The sequence below is a fragment of the Delphinapterus leucas genome, chromosome 5 (genome assembly GCF_059928025.1).
Source record: "Delphinapterus leucas isolate spDelLeu-1000000601 "Yukka" chromosome 5, BTC_Dleu_Yukka2, whole genome shotgun sequence".
Classification (NCBI taxonomy): Eukaryota; Metazoa; Chordata; class Mammalia; order Artiodactyla; family Monodontidae; genus Delphinapterus; species Delphinapterus leucas.
In genome coordinates, this window is record NC_143133.1 from 30160909 (window position 1) to 30187016 (window position 26108).

Consider the following 26108-nt stretch of genomic DNA (forward strand, 5'->3'; position numbering starts at 1 on the left):
TGTTGCCTACTTTACAAATATGTCTTTGTTGGCTGTCAAGTTTTCTTAAGTGTAGTAGTCAGAATTGTAGAAATTTGGTATTCCTATGATTCATATAGGAAAAACACAAGGTTTAGTGGGGTAAACACTGAAAAAAGAAAAAAGGCCAAAATTTAAGTTTTAGAATTATCTCTGAATTTAACTTTATTCCATATATTTCATTCCTTGGATAGGTAACAGTGGCTAAGAGCTTCAGTTTCAGAAAATCCATAAAAGTGACTTCTAAAAGTCACTAAAAATTAAAGTCACTAAAAGTCACTATAATGGCAAGAATCAAGCCATCCTGTCTGTTAACTTTTGGTCTTTAGTATATCTTAATTATTTTAATAATATGGAAATGCTTTGGGTTCTTTTCTTCTTTGAGAAGGAAGAGATTCCTTGGTAGGATTCTAATTAGTCTATGTCTCAAACGTGAGCCTGCAGCAGAATCACTGGAGGGCTTGTTAAAATGAGCTGCTGGACCCCACCCCCAGCTTCTCATCCAGTAGGTCTGATTGTGTAGGTCCCAAGAGTTTGCATTTCTAGTATGTTCCCGGATGATGTTGATCCTGCTGGTTCAGAGACTACGGTTTGAGAACTGGTGTAGGTAATCTTCAGTAGCTAAAAATAACATGTACTGAAAGCTTATTGTGGGCTGGGTACTGTTCTGGGACTTTGGCAGTTACTATCTCAGCTATTGAGTAAATTTGATCCCCATTTTACAGAGAAGAATTTGAAGCTGGGGGAGGTTAAACTGCCTTAAGTACTTGTCCATGGTCTCACAGCCAATAAAATGGAGTCAAGATTAGAACCTAGGCAGCCCATTTTCCAATCCCAAGCACTTACCCTTTTTACTGGGGGGATAGCTATTGCTTTAAAAAGCTGGAATTTAGCATTTATAATTGTGAAATAAGTATCCTAATGCTTTGTATTTATATCTCTTAAGGTAGACAATATATATAACCACATGCTATAAAAGCAATACAATATTCTGAGATAACAAGACACTTAGGGGGAAAAAATAAATTCCTTTCATCTGCTCCTTTCAGATAAATGGAAGGTCAGCCAGTTGGAGTTCCGCTTCTATATAAGGAGTGTTTTCAGGGCTCAAGTAGAGGAGACCCTGAAAACCAGGCAGAAGGACCGGAAGCTCTGGTGGTCAGATAACTCATTCAAACTGGGTAAAGTCCAGAGTGCATATGCTGAAACCCTGAATCTCATTCAATGGATAAATATTTATTGAGCACCTCCTACATACTAAGCAACTGCTTCGTAATGGGGAAACCGTAAGAAGGCCAGTTTTACTTTCCATAAGCTTCAGGTGGTGGCAGTAAAAATGTATTGAGCTCTTCACAAGCCAGGCACTGTTCTGAATACAGTGATTTAACTCAGTTGTTACAACCACCATACGAGGGAGATACCGATACTCCATGTCTTCACCGCAGAATAAGGAACAAAGCTAGTGATTCCTGAAATATTTTATGCCTACAAGGAACTGAACAGTAAGTGGCGTGGAGTGAGTAAAATCCTTTGATTTCATATTCTATTCCATGACCAAGCAAGACTTTTGAACCACAAGTACATGTAGGAGTTACCGAGTTAGATTTTATTTTTCCCTCCCCAATAAAGGGGTGATGCTTATAGAAGACGGATCCCTTATACTTATTTTAATGTATTAGAAATGGTGCCTTAACACATTTTTCCCCCAGTCTGATGTCGGTTACTTGTTAAATGGCAAGACCCAGAGAAGTTGGGAAAGAGGAAGCCACCTTTTCTTCCGATTCAGAGTTGTTCGTTGAAGCAAATTTACACACTAGCCAACCACCCGAAGAGGAGCTCAATTAAATGTAACAGACATGCTCTGGGTCGTTAAAAGCCATAGTCTACAGACCCCGAAGTCCGGGCTCCTAATTTCTGCATGATTCCTTCCCCGAATTACCTCTACTTATAAAAGCCACATTTGAGAATCCTGGAGTGGCATCTAGTTTACTTTGGCCCGAATCCGCTATACAAACAGAGCGTTTTAAAGTATTGTAAATTCTTAACAAATCCTATAAATAACTCGTACTGGAGAAAGGAGTACTAGGGAAGCAGGAACACAACAGCCTGCACCTTTGAGGGAGTGAGGAGGAGCAAACGCTTGGGGCGGGGCTTGAGCGTGGAGCTCGCTGCAGGTCATCTACAGTTGCCTGGAGCCTCCCACCCCGGGGCCGCCGCTCGTGCTCGGGACGGAATCTGACGTCTCCCTACGGCAGGGTTCGGCTCTCCAAGGCGCCAGGCGGAGGAGACCGGGTCCCCCGCCCTGCCCGGGCGCTCTTGCCTCGGCGAACTCCGCGTGAGGGAAAGGGGCCTTAACTCTGCGCGGGGCACTGCCACCACCGACCCCATCCCACCCTCCGGCAGGCGGCGGGCAGGGAGCGAGGGCGCGGGGGTAGCGGAGGCGGGGGCGGGGTGGAGGAAGGGGCGGGGGCTGCAGCCCGGCTTCAGGAAGAGGAGGCCGCCCGGGCGTCGGTGCTGCGCGCTCTGCCGCGATGAGTTCGGTGCCAGGGCTCCGCGGGGCTCGCGGTGCAGGTAGGCGGCGGGTACCGGGGGGGCGGGCGCGCAGGCGGGGGTGGGGACGCGGGCTCCTCCGGTTTTCCTCGGCGGCCAGAAGCAGCTGAGGGTCTTGGAGGGAAGCGCTCAGGTCCGGTGGGCGCAGCTTAACTTCTGGGCTCAGAAAAACAACTCGGGAACCTAGCCGCCGCCTCCTTGCGGTCCCTGGTGGCGGCGCCGAGCGCTGGAGCGTGCCCTGGCCGCTTTTGTCCTCCGGGCGCTGATCTCTCTCTAACCGTCGGGGCTATTTAAACTTTAACTGCGCCTGGTCATAAGAAAGTTAACTTTTGGAGGTTGGATCTTGTTTTGTTTTCTCACTTCTCAGTTAAAAGAAGTGGTTGCCTGCAGTAACAATGGAGCGTGACCGGCCCGAGGCAGTGCTTGGGCAGAGAGGCCCCCGGGCTTGCCCGCTCTGAACCTGGAGACGAAGTCCAGGCGTCGGCGGCTGCACAGCCGCCATGGCTCTCCTGCCTCCAGGAAACCTGCAGTTGTTCGTGAATTTAAGTTAAAGCCACAGTAACTATTCTCTACAAAATGATCAACTGCTAAACGCATGCTTTAGAACGATCTTCCCTGTCACTTATTATTTTACTGATAAGGTTTAGAAATTCTGGCCATAGTAAAAAAAAAAAAAAAAAAGTGGGGGGTGGTTTGAAGCGCTGGCAGTCAGTCGATGCAGAGTGCCTTTATTTCAGAGCTTTTTATTCTTCGCCGCACAAAACAAGCCTTTTGCCCCAGAGGCAAGTTGTAAAAGTCACCATGGTTGTTCAGGAGGAAGTGGCATTACCCTGATGGACAGTGCGAGGTCCAGTGGCCATTTCCCTTTTGGAACCAGTGGTGAGGGGTGGGAAGCTGGGGCAGGGGTCCAAGATGCTTGAGGGACCGCTAGTCACCGCATGTCGCCCACCATTCTTTTTATGGCTTCCTTCCTTTTCCTACTTGCTCCCTTTTCAATCCCCACCCCACCCCTTTTCCAGTGTGTTCCAGGCCTGACATGAGTCACTCAAGGTAGGATTAATCAGTTGTTGATAGGGAACGTGGGTAGATTTTCGTAGATACTGCAGTGAATGCAGATGACAACAGTAGATGCTGAAGAAGTTGGGAGAAATGAACAAACACTTAGTTTAGAAAGGTTTTTGGTCTCTCTCTGGTGGGAGCGGTTTTAACATGGTGACAGGGAGTGTAGGGACTTTGGAATCTACAGTCAGAACGGGGTCTTCAGTACCAACTCCAGGGCACTGACCTTGGACAAATCTCTTGCACTTTCTCTGTCTCACAGAGCCTGTGGAGCAGAGTGAGATAAAGTTATCTAAAGTGCCACGCCATCAACAAATGGTAGCTGGGGGCATTAACAGATTAAGGTGTGGAGGAAAAAGGAATGATTGATTGGTTTTGTAAAAATTTAACTTGTTTAAGGAGCAAAGGGGTCGTGGTTGCATTATGGTGGAGAGGAAAATTGCAAGGAATGATTGATTGGTTTTGTAAAAATTTAACTTGTTTAAGGAGCAAAGAGATCGTGGTTGCATTATGGTGGAGAGGAAAATTGCTTAAATCAGAGGCAAGGAGAGGGGAGAAGAGGTCAAGAGTCAGGTTTAGTGGCGGAACCTTTTTTTTTTTTTTTGGAACCATTTTTGATGAAAAGATTGCCAATGAACAGGAATTTGTAAATGTTATATAGGGAATCTCCCTCATTAAGCTTTATTTTCTCCATGTCAACGAAGCCAGTTTGTTTGTACTCATGCAGTACGATGATACTTGTTAAAGCACACCCTTCCTGAAAGCTGGTCTGCTAGGTACATGCAGTTTAAAGTGACTGCGACAGAGTCGCATTGTATGTTCTCTGGAAGCAGGGTAAAATTGATCAACTCCAGGAAAAGTATTGGAACCTCAGTTCTAATGTCTGTCTTCATAGCTTTCTGTTCTGATTCAACAAACTGCTAGAACAGAGTGGCAGCTGGACTTGGTCAGTAATTGGTATTGCAGGATACAGGGTGTCTGTTTATAGCAGAGTGAAGGTTAGAGCCTGTGAGGATCAGAACTGAAGTTTTCACAGCCCAGTGTCTTTCTACATCTATCATGTTAACAGTGACGACAAAAAAAAACCTTTAAAAAATGCCTCACTGAGATTGTCCTATCTGTTTACTTTGAAATTGAATGTCATTTTAAACAAATTAATCTTGAGCTACTTAAAACTGGCCATCTTTCCTAAGTCTGTAAGCTGAGGGCAGTATTTGAGATGACCCAAATGCACAGCATAAATTACATCCAGCCCAGGAGAATTGTGAAGCTCCTTCCTCAGACTGTGAAAAAGGAACTTGAAAGACCCAGTCGGGTGTACCTCTCCAATGCTTTCACCCTCAAGGTCTTGAGTTAGTTTGGTGACCGGCCAGTTGGCACAGCTTCCGCCAGGGACACTTCAAGCTGCTTTAGGCTCACTAGCCAACAAGGTGCAAAAGCTGGGAGAGGTGAACTGCTGGGTCTGCCACTACTCTGGGCATCACAGAAGAGACTCAGGTGCTCTCCAGCCTGTGCAGGTTCTTGGCGGGTGAAGGAGGTGATTGGCTTTCAGATATGGATTTCATGTGTTTAGTTTGTGTGGTTCTGTTTCTTTATTGTATAAGTGGTTTAATGATAAGCACGTGAGGTTATTAAAAGGATCCCGGAACAAAAGCTTTTGAAAATGGAAGGAGAGAAAACCCTGCACTGCTCTGGTAGGGCAGTGTGGGGAGCAGGAAGTTACCCCGGTAGACAGGGTGTGGAGCTCTTCGGGCGAGAGCAGTTGTGGGGCAGGAGGAATCCCAGTTAGAACAGTGTGTGAGTAGGACGTAGCCTAGGAAGAGCAGGGTGTCGAAGTATCCCCAGTGGAGCATTGTCAGAAGTGGGAAGTGTCCCAGGGGGAGCAGCGTGTGGACTAGAAAGTATCATGATGTATCAGTGCGTTGTAGGAAATCTTCTGGGTGGAGTTGTTTATGCGCTCGAAGAGCAGCGTGTTCAGAAGGGCAGCATCCCTGAGTAGCGGGGAGTCTTAGTGGGAAGCATGCCCCATAGAGCCGTGTGGAGTGGGAAGTATCCCAGGAGAACAGCGTGTGGAGTAGGAAGCATTCTGGGTATGGCTGTTTGTGGAGTGGGAAGCGTAGGATGTACATTCAGTGGAGCCGTGCGTGGGGGCAGGAAGTGCCCTAGGTGAGCACTGAGTGCAGGAGGGAAGTGTCCCTGGGCACAGCGCTGTTGAGGAGGAGGTATCCCGGTAAAGAGGTCTCTCTATTAAGGAACTCTGCTCCGGTGGAGCCCCGTCCTAGTAAGCAGTATGTCACAGAGAGCAGTGTGTGGAGTAGGAAAGGTAGGATGTATCCTCGGGCGAGCACTGAGTGGAGCCAGAAGTATCGCCGGTGGAAAGTGTGCGGAGAAGGAAGTATCCTCCGTAGAGCAGTGTGTGGAGTGGGGAGAATTCTGGGTAGAGTGATCTGTAGAGTAAGAAGAGTAGGACGTGTCCCGGGGAGAGTGGTGTGTGGGTGCTTCCAGGTAACCTTGGTAGATCAGTGTGTGAAGTAGGAAGTCTCCAGGATAGAGCGTGGTGTGGAATAGGTTGTGTCCTAGGTAGGGCAGTACGTGGAGTCCAAGTATCCGTAGCAGAGCAGTGTGTGGACCACGAAGCATCCCGGTTTATCACTGTGTGCAGTCGGAAGTATTCCGAGTAGAGCAGTTTCTGTATCCCGGGTAGAACACTGTGTGGCACCGGAAGTAACCCTGGTAGAACGGGGTGTGTAGGAGGAGGTATCCTGGGCATAACTGTGGAATCGGAAGTATCCCCCAGAGAGCCGTGTGCTCACGGGGTCAGCATCCCAAGTAGAGGGGTGTCTTATTAGGAAGCATCAGCTGTACAGCAGTGTGTGGGGTAGGACGTGTCCCCAGTAGAGCAGTGTGTGGAGAAGGAAGTGCCCTGCTAGTGGAGTAGGGCTGGAGATTTCATAGTAGACTGGTGTGTGGTACAGGAAGTATTCTGGGTAGAGGAGTTTGTGGATCCCTGGAGAGCACTGTGCGTGGTAGGAAGGATCCCCAGGGTCGAGTGTGCAGAGCAGCAAGTGTTCTAGTAGAGAAGTGTGTGGAGTAAGCACTGTCCCTGGGAGGACAGCGTGTACAGCATCAGTGTGTGGAGGAGGAAGTGTTCTGGTGGAACAGTGTATGAGCTACCATGTGACCTTTAGTAGAGCAGTGGGTGGAGTCGGTGGGATCCCTTTTAGAACACTGCGTGGAGTAGGAAATCCCCCAGTAGAGCAGCTGTACAGTAGGGAAGTCCCCCTGGATAGAGGATTGCTTGGTAGGAAGTATTCCCAGTAAAGCAGGGTGTGGAATATGAAGTATCCACCTTAGAGCAGGATGTGGGGTAGCACGGAAACTTTGGGAGTGTGGGGAGGATGCACTAGAGGCTGCTTTTGACTCATCTTTGGTGTGAGTAAAAATCACCTTGTTAAAAATGCAGATTGTCACCTTTCCCAGGATTCTGATTCTGTAAGTCAGGGTTAGGATCGAGGAATCTGCATTTTATCACCCAGGCCAGGAACTGATGCAAAAGGTTAAGAAAAACTGATTGGGGCCTATGGCACAGGGGAGGGGGAAGGGGAAGGGGAAGGCCGCTGTGGGGTCTTGGCTGGAATGCTGGCTGCATTACGTGACGAACAGGCTGAGAGTGACTGGTAAAGGGCCCTGGAGCTGAATTCCCCATCTCACCTCATCCTCCCTCCCTGGGCGGATTTTTGTCAGTGAGGAGACGCGAGGTTAGAACAGTCAGGCGTCAGGGAGAAGACTCCAAGGAGAGAGGGGGACCCCACCCTCTTGACTAGGAGATGATGGGTAGGAGTCTACCCTTAGGGTCTGTTGCGCTTCCTTCAAAGACCTCAACTGAGAGGTGCATCTTGCTATACTGTTGATATTGTATTACCTTCTCTCCCCTCCCCTCTTAAGCTCTTAAGTTTATCAGGTAAAAACAGATTTATGAGCGTATGGGCCCTTGTAGAAGATGCTTAGACTGTGCTGTCCAGTACAGAAGCCACGGGCCACACGTTTAAATTAATTTAATTAACTGAGTTCGTCAGTTACACTAGCCACATTTCAAGTGCTCAAGACCACATGTGGCCAGTGGCTGCCCTATGGGACAGCTCTGGTGTAGGGAATTCTGTCATTGCAGAGAGCTCTGTTGCACAGCACTGTTCCCGGGAGTAGAGAGGGATTCAGTGAGAGGCTGTCTCGGGGGTGGGGAAGTCTGTTCGTGGGTCAGGAGCAGAGGGTCCCGATTACAGGGTCGTAAGTGCACATGTGTCATTCAGGAGATCAAAGTCTGAGCGTTTGCCCTTTCCCTTCCTCCACCAAACGTCTACCTCTTCCAGGTGGCAGGGTAATCCAGTATTAACCACGCTCTGTTCAGTTCTCTTGCTTGACTTAATCCCTTCTCTGTTTCAGAGAATATTTGCAAAAACATTTTCTGCAATATCAAGCAATTTCATATTTCATTTGAGCTGTATAATCACAGAGCTACATTTGTTACTTTAGACATATTTTGCAACGAATGTGTTTGAGTAATATTTTCTCCATTAAAAAATTTTTTTAAAATTTTCTCCATTTCTAATCTGTTTTATTTTGCATGTAAGAGTTGGGGGTGAGAAAAAATTGAGCTGTTAATTTATAGTTATTTATTTTTTTAACATCTTTATTGGAGTATAATTGCTTTACAATGGTGTGTTAGTTTCTGCTCTATAACAAAGTAAATCAGCTATACGTATACATATATCCCCATATCCCCTCCCTCTTGCATCTCCCTCCCCCACCCTCCCTATCCCACCCCTCTAGGTGGTCACAAAGCACCGAGCTGATCTCCCTGTGCTATGCGGCTGCTTCTCACTTGCTATCTGTTTTACATTTGGTAGTGTATCTAAGTCCATGCCACTCTAATTTGTTTATTATTCATAGCACTTTCCCTTCCTTCTCCCTTACTCCTTCTCACATACTTTGACCTTTAAACTAACCAAGACAGAAGGGGCTTAAGAGTATAGGAGTCAAGGGAGCTGGGAGTTCCTGATGTGTTTTATGACCATAAGTCAAAAAGTATATTAACAAAACCCAACTTTTTTTTAATAGGTGAACAAAACATGACAGAAACAGATGCCTTCCCTACGAGGTAAAAATGTGCTCTTTACCAGTAAAGGTCTTTTCCTTTGATCATGATCAGCCTATAGAAATCAAAGCAAGAAAGGGACCTGGGAGCTAGAAAGCAGAACTGAGAATGTCAGGTTTTAGCATTTGGAGGGTTGGTTTGTAGATGTGCAGGTTAGTATAGGTGTGCTGCCCCTGGCTGTGAAGGGACCTAGACTGAGGGTCAAAATACTGAACAATTGGGATGGCATGGGCCCTGGGGCTAGGCCTGGGCCAGGCCGTTGTCCTTGGTCGCTGACTCCTGGAGACCTGGGGGAAAGACACCCATGCAGAGGGACTGGGGTGGGCGTAGGGGTGCTCAGCATGGCTGCTGTTACCCGTTGGTACAGGAGTATTGGGTGGGCCAAAAAGCTTGTTTGCTTTCTTCCGTTCGATGGCTCTAGTAGCACTTAGTTGTCTTTAACTTCATTCAAAACAATTTTGTTAGATTGTATTGTGACAGCCGTCACATCAGCATGCATTTGAAAAAAGACTTATCAAAATTGGTGAATTTTTGTGTAGCCATTTTAATATGGAAGATGGAAGGGAAAAAGCAACATTTCCAACATATTATGCTTTATTATTTCAAGAAAGGTAAAAATGCAACCGAAAGGCAAGAAAAGATTTGTGCAGCGTATGGAGAAGGTGCTGTGGCTGATCGAACGTGTCGGAAGTGGTTTGCGAAGTTTCGTGCTGCAGATTGCTCGCTGGACGATGCTCCACGGTCGGGTAGACCAGTTGACGTTGACAGCGATCAACTCGAGACATTAATTGAGCACAGTCAACGTTATACCACGCGGGAGAGAGCCGACATACTCAAAATACCCAAATCAAGCACTGAAAATCACCTGCACCAGCTTTGTTACGTCAGTCACTTCGATGTTTGGGTTCCACATAAGTCAAGTGAAAAAAACCTTGACCGTATTTCCGCATGCGATTCTTTACGTAATGAAAACGTTCCATTTTTAAAACAAATTGTGATGGGCGATGAAGAGTGGATACTGTGCAATAATGTGGAATGGAAGAGATCGTGGGGCAAGCAAAATGGGCCACCATCAACCACACTAAAGGCCGGTCTTCATTCCAAAGAAGGTGATGTTGTGTCTGTGGTGGGATTGGAAGGGAGTTCTGTATTATGAGCTCCTTCCGGAAAACCAAACGATTCATTCCAACAAGTACTGCTCCCAGTTAGACCAACTGAAAGCAGCACTCGATGAAAGCGTCCAGAACTAGTCAACAGAAAATACCTAATCTTCCATCAGGATAACACAAGACTGCACGTTCCTCTGATGACCAGGCAAAAACTGTTACAGCTTGGCTGGGAAGTTCTGATTCATCTGCCGTATTCACCAGACATTGCGCCTTCAGATCTCCATTTATTTCAGTCTTTACAAAATTCTCTTAATGGAAAAAATTTCAATTCCCTGGTAGACTGTAAAATGCACCTGGAACAGTTCTTTGCTCAAAAAGATAAAAAGTTTTGAGAAGATGGAATTGAAGTTGCCTGAAAAATGGCAGAAGGTAGTGCAACAAAACGGTGAATATGTTGTTCAATAAAGTTCTTGGTGAAGATGGAAAATGTGTCTGTCTTTTACTTAAATTCCGAAGGAACTTTTTGGCCCACCCAATATTTCAGGACTTTCCTTGCCAGTGTGGCTGGGAGGCTTCCCTGGGGCACACCAGTGGTCTGTCCGCCTGGCAGAGGAGGTGGACGCAGCAGACCTCTATCTACTCTATATGTTGACCTTGGGCTTGGAGGAGCTCTTTATTTAATATGACTTAAGTGATTGTTTTTACAACTTTTCATAAACAGAGAAGTGTTTGATCCGGCAGAAACGTACAAAATGGACCACAAGAGGAGAGGAATTGCTTTAATCTTCAATCATGAGAGGTTCTTCTGGCACTTAACCCTACCAGACAGGCAGGGCACCAGCGCCGACAGAGACAGTCTTAAGCGCAGGTAGTATGGTTTGATCTATATGTCGAGATGGTGAGATACTTAAGTGATAACTACTTATCAAAACTTGTCCACACTGATGAAATAACAGACAGAGCAAGAGTATTTGAGGATGAACCTCATTTGGGCACAGCCTCCCTTAAGAACTTGCCTGAATTTCCCCCCTAATCCTGTTCTATTAAATGTTAACATTCTTTGCATTGTTATAAGTCTATCTGCATAGTAGATGGCAGTATTGTAACTTAAATCAGTTATCATGAATAAATCCCTTCCTACCGAGGGTTATCAAGGAAAATGATCATTGTCATATTTGATTTTTCTTTCTCTCTAAAGAAAAGTCAATTTATATGTCATAAAAATGTGTATAGATTCCTCAAATAATTAGGGGTATGTGGCAGCTTTGAATAGCTCATAAGCTAACATCCAATTTAATTTATCATCTCCAGGTTTTCAGATCTAGGATTTGAAGTGAAATGCTTTGATGATCTTAAAGCAGAAGAACTACTGCTCAGAATTCACGAGGGTAGGTATCAATAGTTTTCTTATTCATATTCCTCTGATGGGATTGAGTAGTTTTCAATTATCCTATGTGTAAAGACAGGTCCAAATAATTAACCGTACTGTGAAAAAGGCTTGTCAATTAATTCAGCATGGGTTATAGGTTTTGGTTGCGCCTCTCTGATTGTGTTACCTACCAGATTTAGAGACCTTTGCAAAGTATTCTGCCTCCAAAGTTACAGTCTATATACCACTAGTTACAGTCTATTACTCTAGAAATGAATGAAATGATCTTTTCATTTGGCAATTAAAAGCCGAAAATGCAAATACTACATACAGATGCTGGGTAGTCATTTTTTAATTGACTCCTTCCATACCCAAGTTTTTACTGGCTTCATAATACTGTTGATTTATATACATTATCTCTTAATTTCTACATCACTATGCAGTAGTAGGTAAGTTAACAACTTACGTTTGTAATTAATCACTACATGTCATGGATTTTTAAGTAATTTGTTAATGGACTATTATAACATTTACGTAATTAAACTTTCTTCCGAGCTCTTTTTTTTAAAATTGAGGTATAATTGACATATAACACTAGTTTCAGGTATACAGCATAATGATTTGATATTTGCATACACTGGGAAACGATCACCACAGGAAATGTAGTGACCGTCTGTCACCATACGTACTTACAAAGACTGTCCTTTCTTGTGATGAGGACTTCTGAAGATCTCCTCTCTCGGCAGCTTTCCAGTATGCGATACCGTATTGTTAACTACAGTCACCATGCTGTCCATTACGTCCCCGGCACTTACGTATTTGTGTAACTGGAAGTTAGTACCTCTGCCCCCTCCCCCATTTGGCCACACCCACCCCACCCCTGCCTCTGCCCCAGCAGCCACCAGTCTTTTCTCTGCATCTTTGAGGTGGGTCGCCTGCTTGCTGGCTGGCGTTTTGGATTCCACATATAGTGAGACCATGTCTTTCTCTGCCTTCCCTCACTTAGCATAATGCTCTCAGGATTCAGTCATGTTGTTGCAAATGGCGAGATTTCTTTTCTTAATGGCTGAATGGTAAGCCCCTGTATATACACATCTCTTTTTTATCCATTCATCCACTGTTGGGCATTTAGGTCGCTTCCATATCTTGGCTGTTGTAATAATTGCTGCAACGAATATGAGGGTTCATATATCTTTTCAAATGAGCGTTTTTGTTGTCTTCGGATAAATAGCCAGAAGTGGAAGTGCAGGATACAGTAGTTCTATTTTTAATTTTTTTAAGGAACCTCATACCAGAGTTCTTCTTTAACCTGTAAATAATTTCAACTGGCTGCTTACCAGGTTTTCTACTTTGCTTGCTCCTCCGCTTTGGAGGACATCACTCTCCTGTCTTAATACTCTTTCGGAAGCTCTGAGCGCCGCGGACATATAGTGAAGGTGCTGCACTCCTTGGAGGTGCAGCGACACATAGGGAGGTGTTATGTAGTAGTTTTTGGGTCTTTCCAGAAGGTCTCTGCTGATTCAAAGAAACTTATATTGCCAAAATGACTTGGATCTTTTAAGGGCGTTCCCCACAATAATCCCTTTAGGTTTTCCATGTCATTATTCTGTGTTTTAGGAGAGCTAACAAAATCTGTTCACCTCTATTACTTTGAACTGTAATAATTTGGATTTTTAAAAAATCAGATATAGTATGGTATAAATTATTGCTTGATTAAATACTAAAATAAGTTGTGTTTCATTACAGACATTTTATATTATAATAACACATTTTCCCCCTCCCTCAATTGTATGTATGTAACTTTATTCTAATATTAGGAAATTAAATTTTTAGATGTAGATAAGAAGCACCTTATTTTCATTTCTGAATAACTTTTGGGTGCCTTTTTAGCATCAACCGCTAGCCATGCAGACGCTGATTGCTTTTTGTGTGTTTTCCTGAGTCACGGTGAAGGCAACCACATCTATGCATATGATGCCAAGATTGAAATTCAGACACTGACTGGCTTGTTCAAAGGAGACAAGTGTCAGAGCCTGGTTGGAAAACCCAAGATATTTATCATTCAGGTAAGACTGATTATGTTATAGTCTTAATTATCAAGGCCATGGTTCTGTACATGTGACTAGAAAGAACTAAAGCTGATTTCGGAAGTAACTTTCTCCAGTAAATCGGAAAGGCCCTTTTTGAATCCTAGCCAGAGTCGCAGTTTGAGCTGTCAGTAATTCTTTCTTAACATAAAGATTCTCAGTATCTTTATTACTTGGATTGACATTGGAGATGACTCAAAATAACGAATGTGCTGCTCCCTGGCCCAGCCCAGTGTCAAGGCAGAGCCGCTGGACGAGCATCTGCTGGTGGGCAAGTGCAGTGCAGGGCCACCTGTTCAGACCAGGTTTGGTTTGGGGGCTGGAGAGCGTGCTAGCCGGTGGGAAGAATGTGGGCATAAAGACTTCTAGTCCTAGCTTGCTTCGTCCTTTCACATCTTCGTCCTTTCACATTTTCCCTTAGGCCAAGATGCGGTTACCCACTGCCAAACTGGTACTAGGGATAAAAATATTTGGGGGCTTGAATAACATCATTTGGTACCTCAGTAAGGATTCTGAACAAAAAAGAGAATTCCTCACGTTCCAGGGCTGCAATCCTCTATTTCCATGAACGGCATGGAGGACACAGCCACGTTTCACACCCTGCCGTACCTTGAGGAAGGGAGTAGGGGGGCTATAAAAAAAAAAAAAAAAAGTCAAGGATGACTCCCTGGTTTCATGTTTGGACAGCTGCACTGGGGTGTCTGTGAGACATGTCGTTGGAGATACAGGTCTAGAACTTGAGACAGGCAGCCCGGATTAGAGAAATAAGTTTGGGAGTAATGAGGGGATGGGTGGGTGGTACTGGAAGGCATGGGAGTAGATGAGTTTCCGCATGTCAAGTATAGCCTGGAAAACGAGTGTAGGGGGAATTCCATGGCAGTCCAGAGGTTAGGACTTAGTGCTCTCACTGCCGAGTTCAATCCCTGGTCGGGGAACTAAGATCCTGCAAGTCGCGGAGCAACTAAGCCCGTGTACCACAACTACTGAGCCTGCGCTCTAGAGCCCGCGAGCCACAACTACTGAGCCCACGCACCACAGCTACTGAAGCCCGCGTGCCTAGAGCCTGTGCTCCGCGGCAAGAGAAGCCACCGCAATGAGAAGCCCGCACACCGCAACAAAGAGTAGCCCCTGCTCGCCAAAACTAGAGAGAAAAGCCCGCCTGTGCACAGCAACGAAGACCCAACGCAGCCAAAAAAATAAATAAATATTAAAAAAAAAAAAGAAATGACCGGTGAGACTGCTCATGAAAAAGGGAGCGGCCAGCACTGTCAGACAGGAGAATTGGAAATAACTCATGGGCCACAAAGGAGGAAAATGTTTTGCCAAGTTATTTCATTTCTCTACGCCTCAGCTTCTTCATCTGTGACACAGGGATAAAATAGCACTGGCTCCTGGGGTGGCTGAGAGGATAAAACGATCTGGCCTAACATGAAAAACACTTCGAACGGTGCCTGGCACACGGCAGGCCCCCGGTAAAGGCTGGCTCTTATTCTTGCTGCAGTAGAACACTGAGTTCCACGTGTTCTACGTTCCATTTAGGAAGACAGACAGTTGAAAATAAGGTCTGAAAATAAGCCTGCTAATACTATGTAAGATCAAAATCTCCCTGTAAAAAATAGGATATTAGGGATCTTCTATTTATATGATAACTCTGAAATCTATCCGAACTGTTTCTTTTAAAGCTTCTAATTCTTCAGCCATTTCAGAACTGATGCATGCATTTATAATACTACAGCAGAATCTTGTTAGAGCTCTGTATGGAGTTTACTGGGGCTCCCAGAACAAAGTACAGGCATACCTCACTTTATTGCACTTTGAAGATAGCGTTTTTGTTTTTTAAACAAATTGAAGGTTTGTGGCAACCCTGTGTTGATGCCATTTTTCCAACAGCATTTGCTCACTTCATTTCTGTGTCATATTTTGGTTATTTTCATAGTTCAGACTTTTTCATTATGTTTGTTATGATTGTGATTTTGACATTACTATTGCAAAAAGATTATGACTAGCTGAAGACTCAGGTGATGGTTAGCATTTTTTAGCAATAAAGTATTTCTTAATTAAGGCCTGTACTTTTAGACATAATGCTATTGCACACTTAATAGACTACAGTATAGTGTAAACATAACTTTTATATGCACTGGGAAACCAGAAAGTCCATGTGACTCACTTTATTGCGATACTCACTGTGTTGCTGTAGTCTGGAACCGAATCTGCAATATCTCTGAGGTCTGCCTGTACACAAACTGGGTAGCTTAGACAAGAGAAATGTATTTTCTTGCGGTTCTGGAGGTTAGAAGTCTGAGATCAAGGTGTCAGCAGGGTTGATTTCTTCTGAGGCCTCTCTCCTTGCCTGGGAGGTGGCTTCTGTTCACATGGTCTTTCCTCTGTGCATGTCTGTGTCCTGGTCTCTTTTTATAAGGATGCCAGTCATAGTGGGTTAGGGCCCACCAATAGAACCTCATTTTACCTTAATTATCTCTTTAAAGGCCATATCAGCAAATACAGTCACATTTGAAATACTGGGGGTTATATGTTATATATTGAACTCCTTAGTGTATAAATCGGGGAGGGACAAAATGCAGCCCATAATAGTTATTTGAGTAGAAATTAATGTTAGCCCTTGTGTGAGTCAGAATTAGTAAGAATTTGAGCCCTCACTTTTAAGTAGGAGCAAAAGGCAGGAGGCACATTAATAGATGTCCTCTCAGGTCATGTGGTGTCATTTTGACCCTTAACAATTTATGGTGGCCGCTTGGCAAGGAAAACCCAATCTGGGAATACATTACCTGACTATATAGAAACACTTAGGCACATACTATAGCTTTTAAAAGAAAGGGTGACTCTTGGTGCCATGGTGTGGGTAATCCCTAAGAAACTGTAAAACCACAGATGCTCTCCCTTTTACAGTGTACCATTCAATCAACATTAACTATAGGAAAACGTAAGTAGGAAAAAAACCTGTCAGCTTTGGCCTGCTCTAAACCTGAATGCATTGTTTCTGAAGCGCCTATAAAGTGGCTTCTGTTGATGTTGCAGTGGAGGCGTGCTGAAGCACACATTCACTGTGAACATGAAGCATTGGGAAGAATAGGTAGGTAAAGGAGGGGATTTTCCTCCTTGTCTCGTAGGCATGTCGGGGAAACCAGCACGATGTGCCAGTCATCCCTTTGGATGCAGTGGATCATCAGACCAACAAGCTGGATGTCAACCTAACCCAGGTGGATGCAGCCTCGGTTTATGCACTTCCTGCTGGAGCAGACTTCCTCATGTGTTACTCTGTGGCAGAAGGTGTGTGGGTGTTTAATACAAATGTATAGTTGGCTTTCTTGGCTAAGTTCCTGTAAGTTTCACCTTGGCTTGATTTGGCTGAGGTCTTTCTAATGGGGCATGTGATTTGGTCGTGAAGCTCAGAGGCTTAATGGACTTCTTTGTGCCTTGTGATCAGAGTGATATCTAAAAGGATAAAATACCTTATAGAAAAATCCTTCCTGAGAACTATGTTAAATAAAGCTATAAGGCTAATTATATTGAATTTGAGCAGCAGAATACGTCAGTTACTGATGGTGACACTGCTGCTGTGGTAACGCTCGCGGGAAACGTTCAAAACTATTCTGATGACAGTTGTTCTCTGCTCTTGCAGTAAATAATTTTATGTTTTTCTTTCTTCTAATCGCGTGTCTCAGAAATCATTGCCTGGTTACTACTATCTTGGGAATTTTCAGGAAATGGAGAAAATTACATAGCATTAACCCTATTTTTATAGAACTGTATGGAATTAATCGTTTTTCCCACGTGAGAATAGTCAACAGAGAAAACTTTTAAAACTGTATCACGGCACATCTTAGTCTTCTCCAAGGATTTTTAAGAACTCAGACTTTCTAAAGGTGTTTTTCTGTCACAGTAAGTGACCAGAAGACTTCAGTGGCTCTCCTGTCTATCTTTTTTAGGTTATTATTCTCATCGGGAAACTGTGAATGGCTCATGGTACATTCAAGATTTGTGCGAGATGCTGGGAAAATTCGGGTCCTCCTTAGAGTTCACAGAACTCCTCACGCTGGTGAACAGGAAAGTTTCTCAGCGCCGAGTGGAGATCTGCAGAGACCCAAGTGCAATTGGAAAGAAGCAGGTGCCCTGCTTTGCCTCAATGCTAACTAAAAAGCTGCATTTCTTTCCAAAATCTAAATGATTGATAGGTGCTATTTTGTTTTATGTATCTGTATTTTTATATAAAGAAGTATCACTAGGTTGAAGCAATCTAAATGGTACAGCAATTTTAAATGTCTTAAGCTCTAATGAGAGAACTTTACAAAAAAACAGCTCACATTGGACATGGTGAAGGGGTTTGATATGTGTAGAAATGAAATCCTCAGGGAATTCCTATAAATAAAAATCCACAAGCATTTGTAATACTTGACTTTTGTAGTAAATTGCAAGGTTACTCAAAATACCTGACTGATTTAACTTGTATTTTGTGACTTTTTATAAAACTTTATAATGTTTTTAAAAGTTTTTGAACCTAATAATTCGTTGTTTTCCTTTAATATCTGAAATTCATTCTTTATTAAATTTTTCAAATTCACATTCTTGCTCATTTGTGTAATTTATAGATGACTTGTTTTACTTGGTCATATAAATTAATCTACATATGAATTATCACTTTTTATATAGGACTTTAGCTCTCACTTTAAAAAAAAAAAGCCTTCAAGAACTATTACATGGCATTCTGAGGAAGAAATATAAAACACAGTTAATTCTTAGTCAGTAGAGGCTACACACTTGCAAAGTTTGATTCTGTCAGTATCTTGCATGTTAGTTACTATACACTGTCTGGCAGTCCCACTCACAGACCATCATCATGTTCATGGAATAATAGATGTTACCTTTTTTTTTTTTGGCTGTGCCACGTGGCATGCGGCATGCAGGATCTTAGTTCCCCGACCAGCGAATGAACCCGTGCCCCCTGCAGTGGAAGCTCGGAGTCTTAACCACTGGACCGCCAGGGAAGTCCCGGATGTTACTTTTAAGATTCAGTTCTTACTAATATGATATGTAAATTTTGAGTAATATGTTTTGTTAATAACCTGCTGGAGGCTGAATATGATTAGAAGTTTGGGCTTTGATAACAAACTTGTGAGTTGCTGGTTCAGAAGCAGTAGTTTGCCTGTGCTGTTTCAGTTGTAGTTCAAAACACGTGCCCACTATATGCTAAGGTCAGTGGGACATTTATACCTTTTTTTGTGGTCATGACAGGCACTTCACTGTCAGTTGAACATTGTACCTTTCCTTTAACCCCCGACCCACGGGTGCTGCCGGCTCTTCTTGCAAGAGCAAATGACTACAGAAGCTCTCCTCAGTTCATCGAACGAACACGGGCCTGGCCCTCTAGGCAAAGAATATACAGCTTTGGTTACCTAAGAGAAATTAGCTCATGTTATTAAAAAGCTCAACAAACCCCCCGCACACACACACACATCTTTTTTTCCCTTGAATGTGATCAAAGGTTTATCTGAATAAAATCCTCTTGTACAGATGACATTGGTACCTACCTATCTGGGCGTCAAAACGCCATCAAATTTGAGCTGTGGAAGCCATAGGGACACAGTTGAATTTCGTTTATAACAGTTGTCTCAGGATAAAACAATCCTTTTGTAATAAAACTAATGTGTAATTTGGATTCCTTTAGTTTTAGTTCCAATCTATTTAACTTGGAACTTGAGTAGAAATTTCGTACTCTATGTTAATAACTGATCTATAAAGGTTTAACATAAATGACATGTCTCATTTGAGAAACTACAGTTTAAATACTAAAAAGGTCAGAGAGTCTTGCCTGTGATCACTGAGCTGTCATCCCCTGGGTACTCAGAAATCAGTTTCACGTGTCATAAAGTAAGTACAATGTGACCTACATGTAGCTCCTTCTCTGAAGAATTAAACTTTATTTTACTTTATCAAGTGGGAAGATCCAAGTCAAAGGGAGCTGTCTTTACTAAGAATTAATTCATTTTTCGCATGACAAATTTTCCGAAGCCCTAAAAACACAGAAGTGTTCTTTGAGAATTGTCTTTCACGTTCTAGTTCAGGGGTCGGTAAAATTTTTCTGTAAAGAGCCAGAGAGTAACTATGCTGGGCTTTGCAGGCCTGCTGTCTCTGCTGCAGTCAACCCTGCTGCTATAGTGTGAGAACAGCCACCGTCAGTGCATCAGTGGGCATAGCTGTGTTCCAATAAAACTTTATATACAAAAACAGGCTCTTGTCTACCCCTTTTTCCCAGGTTTTCCTTTAGACAGTTTGGGAATTCAGAAGCCATCCTTTCTACTTTCCTAGTCTCAGCTTTTCCCCAGCACTATACATGAAATTTCCAGACGTTAAACCTCTCTTGGGTACCTCATAGGAGCCAGGTGTTCTTGGGATGGATGCGTCGGTGAATAAAGCAAACACCGCTCCCTGTTCTTTCATTATATTGACAGTCTTGTCTTGCTGGGAATAGAGTTTCTCAAACGCAGAACATGTCCTAAGAATTTGTCATAATACTTAACCTGGTGATATTCATTATAAAGACATTAGTGCATATTCTTAGCTTGTTAATAAAACACACTAATATACTGCTAATTCAGCATCTCCAGGTTTCGGAGATACTGATACAAACCAGCAGGTGATCACAGTGTGTTGCTCTACTTAAGGTGTAGGAAGTTTGAATCTGATTAGGTTGAAAGATATAACCTGAAAACACTGGTATTTTTTTAAGCAAATCTCTTAATATCAGGGTGTCATCATTACCCTTTCTGTCCCATAGTCAAACATGTAAAAGGTGACATCCTGGATGTTGGATTAAATACCATTAGTTGTACATTTATAAAGATTTATGATCTACTATGAGTAGATGCTTAAATCTTTTCTAGGGACTTCCCTGGTGGCGCAGTGGTTGGGAGTCTGCCTGCCAATGCAGGGGACACGGGTTCGATCCCTGGTCCGGGGAAGATCCCACATGCCACGGAGCAACTAAGCCCGTGCACCACAACTACTGAGATGGCTGCGCTCTAGAGCCTGTGAGCCACAACTACTGAAGCCTGTGCACTCAGAGCCCATGCTCCGCAACAAGGGAAGCCACCACAATGAGAAGCCCGCGCACCGCAATCAAGAGTAGCCTCCGCTCACCCCAACTAGAGGAAGCCCGCGCACAGCAACGAAGACCCAACGCAGCCAAAAATAAATAAATTAATTTAAAAAAATCTTTTCTAGCTGTGTGCACTTGGGCAAATTAACCTCTCTGGACCTGTTTCCTTATTATTAAATTGGGATTAAAAACAGCTACCTCCTAGGATTATAGGATTACAAATAATATATATGTGAAGTGCCTAGAACAGTACGTGACGACAAATGATAAACAGTAAGTAAATATTAGTTACGATGAAACATTTCAAATGACATTTTATAATAATTTTAAGTATATTTCATGATAAATATCTTGCAACTACTGTGAATTTAAAAAGCAATTAATGACCAGATGATTCTAAATGAAGCCTAAGAATCAAAGTGAAGCCAAGAACACTGACCGTTTCACCTCCGCACAGGAATGACACAGGACAGGCTGACAAAGCTTCTTAAATGCTGAACTGTAATAGCAGCAGCTTTGATTCTGACGGACGTATCCAAGCTCCTTCCAGCAGTAAACCTCAACAAGCCATGAGAATCCACAAACTGAAAATCTCAAATGAGAACATCAAAGAAGACCTGTGTTTTGCAAGCATTTTTTTTTTATTAACAAGAGATTGAAACAGTCAAATTCAAATGAACTATGGGACAAAGGTTCCAGTTGCTAAGTTGCAAAATGAACACATAATGGAAAAATTCACTGACATTTAAAAATGTAAGATTACTTCTTTTCATCGAATTCCTCTACTTGCATCGCAGATAGAGTGGCGCACCTGTCTCAGGGCTTCAGTAGCCTGTCCATGGGAAGAAGAAGAGGCACTGATCAGAGAAGACCACAAACGTATCAGATTACTGTTCACAAGGAATTCTATACCTTTAACGTCTCCTTAGGTCAATATATAGATCTAAACTATGAGTGGAAACTGCCTACAATATTTCAATTTATGTGGATCCTTTTGTAAGAGATAGTTTAGAGTTTCTAGTTCATCCTTATAGTTCTTGTAATGTTAGTTTCCCCCTTTACAGTGGTTTTTGCCGTTTATAAAAAACCAAACAAAAAAACCCACTACTCTGACCTATCAGTTTCCCTTTTTTCCCTCAACTTTATTACCTTAAAAAAAAAAAAAAAACTTTACAGTTTGCTACTCTAAATCTTCAATGCCCAGTGCTATAAACTAGTTGAAAGAACATTCCTTAGCCTTCACGGATTGGATCATTTAAATGCAAAAGTATCCACTAAATTAAAAAAAAAAAAAAGATCATTATATTTTTCCTAAGTAATGATTATATGGAATTTAAACATATTTTTTAAAGGCTCTTTATCTCCAAGTTTTGGACTACAAATTCTTGTTACATCCTTCCTTTTTTTAAATTTCAGGGATGGGTAGTTTAGAAGTTACGGGTAACAAAAGATAGGATGATTACTGGCTATTAAATGATCATGCATTTAGCAGTAGAAGGTATTTCTACCAAAACTTTTTTCTTATAAAATTACTAAGAAAAATTTAAAAAGCTAATGAGCCCACTGGGAGGCCAGAGGTAAAAGCTGCCTAGGAGACAGATTATATGGAAGTGCCCCAGAGCACAGGATCCAAACTGAGCTTCATACCTTGCTTTCCCCACTTTCTAACCGTGTATAACCTCTGTTTTCGCATCTGAAAGAAGGAAATGATGAAAGGAGGAATAGCATATTGATTCTGTTTTTAAGGAGAAGAAACCTGTAAAAACCTTTCGAGAGCTTAGTAAAATTGTTTATCAGAGTGCTCATCTTCCTAAAGTTCTCCTTTCTTTTAGTTCTCCATAGTTACAGAATCTGCAATTGAGCTTGAGACTGGACTTTGTTCTTTAAAAACACATATTCACTTGGAGATAGATTTCTATTGAATACTGTTATTTTACTATCTCAAAGTCACTTAAGACATTTTCCATATACATGTAAAGCTATGCCAATGTAGAATACAGATGACAAGAATAAAACTGTAGGAAATTAGTATCAGGACATGTCAGCTATTTCACTGAACAAAACCACAATGCAGAGAAGCCTGTGCAGGACCACGATTTAACCCACGAGGATGAGCCACCGATTGTATTTCCCTGACACTGAATTCTGGCTCCCAGACAAGACCAGCTATAAGATGTGGTATTTGCAATAAGGTACCTTAGCAAGATCTTCTTTTAACTTGTTGTACTGCACCACATCAAAATGCTGTTGCTTTGATTTCTTGTGGAAGAAGTGAAGAAACTGCCTACTCTTAACAGCTGAGTAAGTATAATCCTGAAAAAAAAAAAAAGACAAAAAACCAGAACCGAACATGCTTTAACTGAACATAATACCTCTGCAAGAAACGTGCCTTAGCAACAACAAAGCAAAGGAAGGCAGATGAGTAAAATATGTGCCGTGGCCATCAGAGCAAGCATAAGGCAACACAAGTAACACATTTAGTCTCATCTGAGATCAGCTGCTCCTTTCAAAAGCAAGCAAGCTGGGCAGAGAAATCACACATACAGGGAAAGAAAAGAGAAAAAGGAAAATGCAGATTTTTGGCAAAATAATCACGAGATAAGCTAAAGTTACTGGGTGGTTTGCAATACAAATTCAATTTTATTTATAAACAGGATACAGAGTACACAAATTTGATGTGTTTATCTCAACGGAGGAATTTGTTAAGTTGTACTATTTATTTCTCTATAGAGGTTATACACAGTTTCTCTATGGTATATACAAATCTCCATCCTCTGGAAAACAACAAAATTTAACAGCTGATAAAAACCCAGATAGCAGTAATTCAATAACTAAAAAGGTTTTATTGCTCATTACTGGGATAAGAAATTATTTATAAAAGATGTTATAACTTACCATTTTCTTAACAAACTACTCACCTGTCGAGTGACTAAAAAGTATGCAAAAAAGACCATGGAATTTGAAAATGTGATGAAGTATGTAACTGGCTCCATGATATCCCAGGAGTACACCCACCAAGTGAGCCAGGCCATTGCCCCGCCCTGAATGGACAGCAGTGCTAATCCAGCCCACAGAAGTCCGTTGGTTTTGACTTCTGAGTGAGCTTCAATTCTCGCTTTCATCTGAGGGGAAAAAAAGTGACTGTTAGTTCAGTTTACAGGGCACCAACTTAAAAAAAAAAAAAGAAAAGCAGAAAAGGAAGAAAAGTAAAGTAATGCACATCTGTATTACTTTAAAGAGGTCTGATTTATGAAAAAATAGAATGTATAAAACATATACATTCATGAGTGATCACTTATTTCCAAATCAGTTCATTAATAAACCAGTTTTAAAATTATAAAGGCAATACCTGCCCATGGAAAAAATTTTAAATAGTATAGAAGGGTATACAATGAAAAATTCAGAAGTCATCCTCTGAAACCTAACTAAAAATTACATGTCTATTTTCTTTGACTCAGCAATTTCACTTCTGGGAATTCATCCTACAGGTACACTTGCAAATGTGATTCATCATAGGTTCATTCTTAAAAGACCATAAATTATCCAATTGTTCATCAAGGTATCATGCAGCTATGGTGAGGAGGCTCTCTATGTACCAATATGGAGATCTTTCCAGGATCTACTGTTAGTGAAAAAAGGTGAGAAAAGTGTATAACAGCATATACTGTTTCCTGGAAAAGGGAACAATAATATATTTGCATTTGTTTGCACATAGATAAAGAAAATCTGAAATGATTCACAGGTTCAGGGATATGGTACTGGGAGGACAGTTGGAGGAAAACCTTCCATTGGCCACCTTTTTAGGTTTTTAAATCTTAACACAAGTAAATATCACCAACTTTTTAAAAAGTAAAGAAAAAGTTAAAACGTACCATCCAACAAATAAAAAAGTCCCTCTCTCTGGCATCCCCTAAGTATACTTAGAGGTAATCACTATCAAAAGTTTCTTTTAGGGACTTCCCTGGAGGTCCAGGGGTAAAGAATTAGCCTTCCAATGCAGGGGATGCAGGTTTGATCCCTGGTTGGGGAATTTAGATCCCACATGCTGCGGGGCAACTAAGCCCGTGCACCACCAACTACTGAGCCCACCTCAACTAGAGAGCACGCACGCCACAACTACAGAGCCCAAGTGCTCTGAAGCCCGCGTGCCTCAAGGAAGACCCGACACAGCCCTCCGCAAAAAAAGTTTCTCTTAACAACAAGGTCCTACTGTATATAGCACAGGGATCTATATTCAATACCCTGTGATAAACCATAATGGAAAAGAATATTAAAAAGAATGTGTGTATATGTATGTATAACTAAATCACTGCTGTACAGAATTTAACACAACTATACTTTCATAAAACAACAACAACAAAAGTTTCTTCTACCTCTAGAAACTTTTTATTCATACACAAAGATACACATACACCTACCCATTTTTAAAAATCACAAGTGGGATCAGAGTTTTAAAAAATGCATTTTTCTCTTAAATTAAAACAGACTCCTGCCCCTCCTCCCCAGAAAAGTTTTTTTTTCCTCCACCACTGATTAACTTCAGATGTTAGGAAGCCACTGCTAACTTTCCAGCTGCAATTCTGTTGAGCAGAGTGGGAGCCGTGAGCCTATTCTCTGAAAAACAAACAGTGGTAGCGCTCCAGCTAGTGCATCCCAGCTCATCTTATACTCAGTTACCAAGATACAATGGCCAATCCATGGAAAGGACGCACAGCACAGAGTTTAAGACAGCAGCCTGGAGTCACACCACCAGAGTTCAAGTTCTGGCTCTAACACGTATTAGCTTACATACCTTTGCTGCCTTAGTTTCCTCATCTGAAGAATGAGGACGGTAACAACACCAAACTCAGAGGCTCATTGTGAGGATTAAAGGAGAAAGTAAGCCTATGTAAAGCATTCAGAAAAACACTCAAATGGAGCAATACTACCAATAAATATTGGGCGTTATTTACAAACAGACTCAACAGGTGATGCTTCCGAACCTGTTCCAGGGGCTGCAGCTGTCCCTTCAGGTGGTCAATTTTCTCCAGCAGATGGTGCTCTCTCTTTTTCTGAAACTCTTCTAAATGCAAGGCTGTGAACAGTCTGTGAACCAGGGATTTCACGTTTTCCATCTCAGTAGTATGCTCACTACTCAGTTTTTCTGAGAAAAGAAGACACAAGGGAAACATAAGGCAGTTAACGCATCTTTTCCTCCAGGGTTTGTAAGTCTAGGGAACCAAATCTGAGTCCCCCTGGCTGGCCACTTGGACGCTCCCCACTCCTCGGGGGGCATTTGGTACCGGCCTTTATTCCTGTCTCAGGTGATTCCACTCATCTCTCTCTGGAATAATAAATAACCAGACAGTAGGTTTAAAATTCATTATGTTTTTGTCTTTTGTAATATGACTAGTGCTCTTTCTTTTTTAAAAAAAGGAAGAATAATACAGGAAAAGGAAGTATGCATCTACCAGAACCCAGGTGAATACCTCACCTGAGTTTGTAACACATTAGTTACAGGTTCACTTTTATACCTGAGTTAACCTAAGATCCTTCTTCACCCTCAACTATCTATCCAAAATCATTTTAGGATCCCCTGGGGAGGGAAACTGGTGTACAAACATGTAAACAAAAGTGTAATATACATTTGAAAAGTCATCCAAGTGTAAGT

The 26108-nt window shown here is 42.4% G+C and overlaps 2 protein-coding genes across 8 annotated transcripts in view; one reads left to right on the forward strand and one right to left on the reverse strand.

The window, feature by feature from the left end:
- Positions 1–2199: 2199 nt before the first annotated feature.
- On the forward strand, positions 2200–17923 carry CASP6 (caspase 6). Of its 7 annotated transcripts, none has more exons than XM_022567120.3 (8): positions 2200–2353; positions 2936–3114; positions 8743–8782; positions 10610–10756; positions 11200–11276; positions 13148–13323; positions 16473–16632; positions 17292–17923. In XM_022567120.3, the coding sequence occupies exons 2-8, from the start codon at positions 3069–3071 to the stop codon at positions 17528–17530; spliced, it is 885 nt and encodes a 294-aa protein (XP_022422828.1). In that variant the 5' UTR covers positions 2200–2353; positions 2936–3068; the 3' UTR covers positions 17531–17923. The 7 variants fall into 7 exon arrangements, with proteins under 7 accessions (XP_022422828.1, XP_022422827.1, XP_022422829.1 ...); XM_022567119.3 differs by lacking the exon at positions 2200–2353 and adding an exon at positions 2485–2589; XM_022567121.2 differs by lacking the exons at positions 2200–2353; positions 2936–3114 and adding an exon at positions 2508–2589.
- A 3157-nt stretch (positions 17924–21080) lies between these two features.
- MCUB (mitochondrial calcium uniporter dominant negative subunit beta) overlaps positions 21081–26108 on the reverse strand; it is a 91917-nt gene continuing 86889 nt past the window's right edge. Inside the window, 5 exon segments of the mRNA XM_022567118.2 lie at positions 21081–21254; positions 21256–21290; positions 22655–22771; positions 23377–23580; positions 25441–25601. Of these exon segments, the coding sequence (XP_022422826.2) occupies positions 21218–21254; positions 21256–21290; positions 22655–22771; positions 23377–23580; positions 25441–25601 (554 nt within the window). The 3' untranslated portion in view covers positions 21081–21217.

Bases quoted from the DNA above. Each gene is read 5' to 3' on its own strand.
- CASP6 (XM_022567120.3), top strand. From the start codon at position 3,069: ATGGCTCTCCTGCCTCCAGGAAACCTGCAGTTGTTCGTGAATTTAA. The intron at 11,277-13,147 runs GTAGGTATCAAT...GTGCCTTTTTAG, and splicing joins ACTGCTCAGAATTCACGAGG to CATCAACCGCTAGCCATGCA. The intron at 13,324-16,472 runs GTAAGACTGATT...CTTGTCTCGTAG, and splicing joins CCAAGATATTTATCATTCAG to GCATGTCGGGGAAACCAGCA.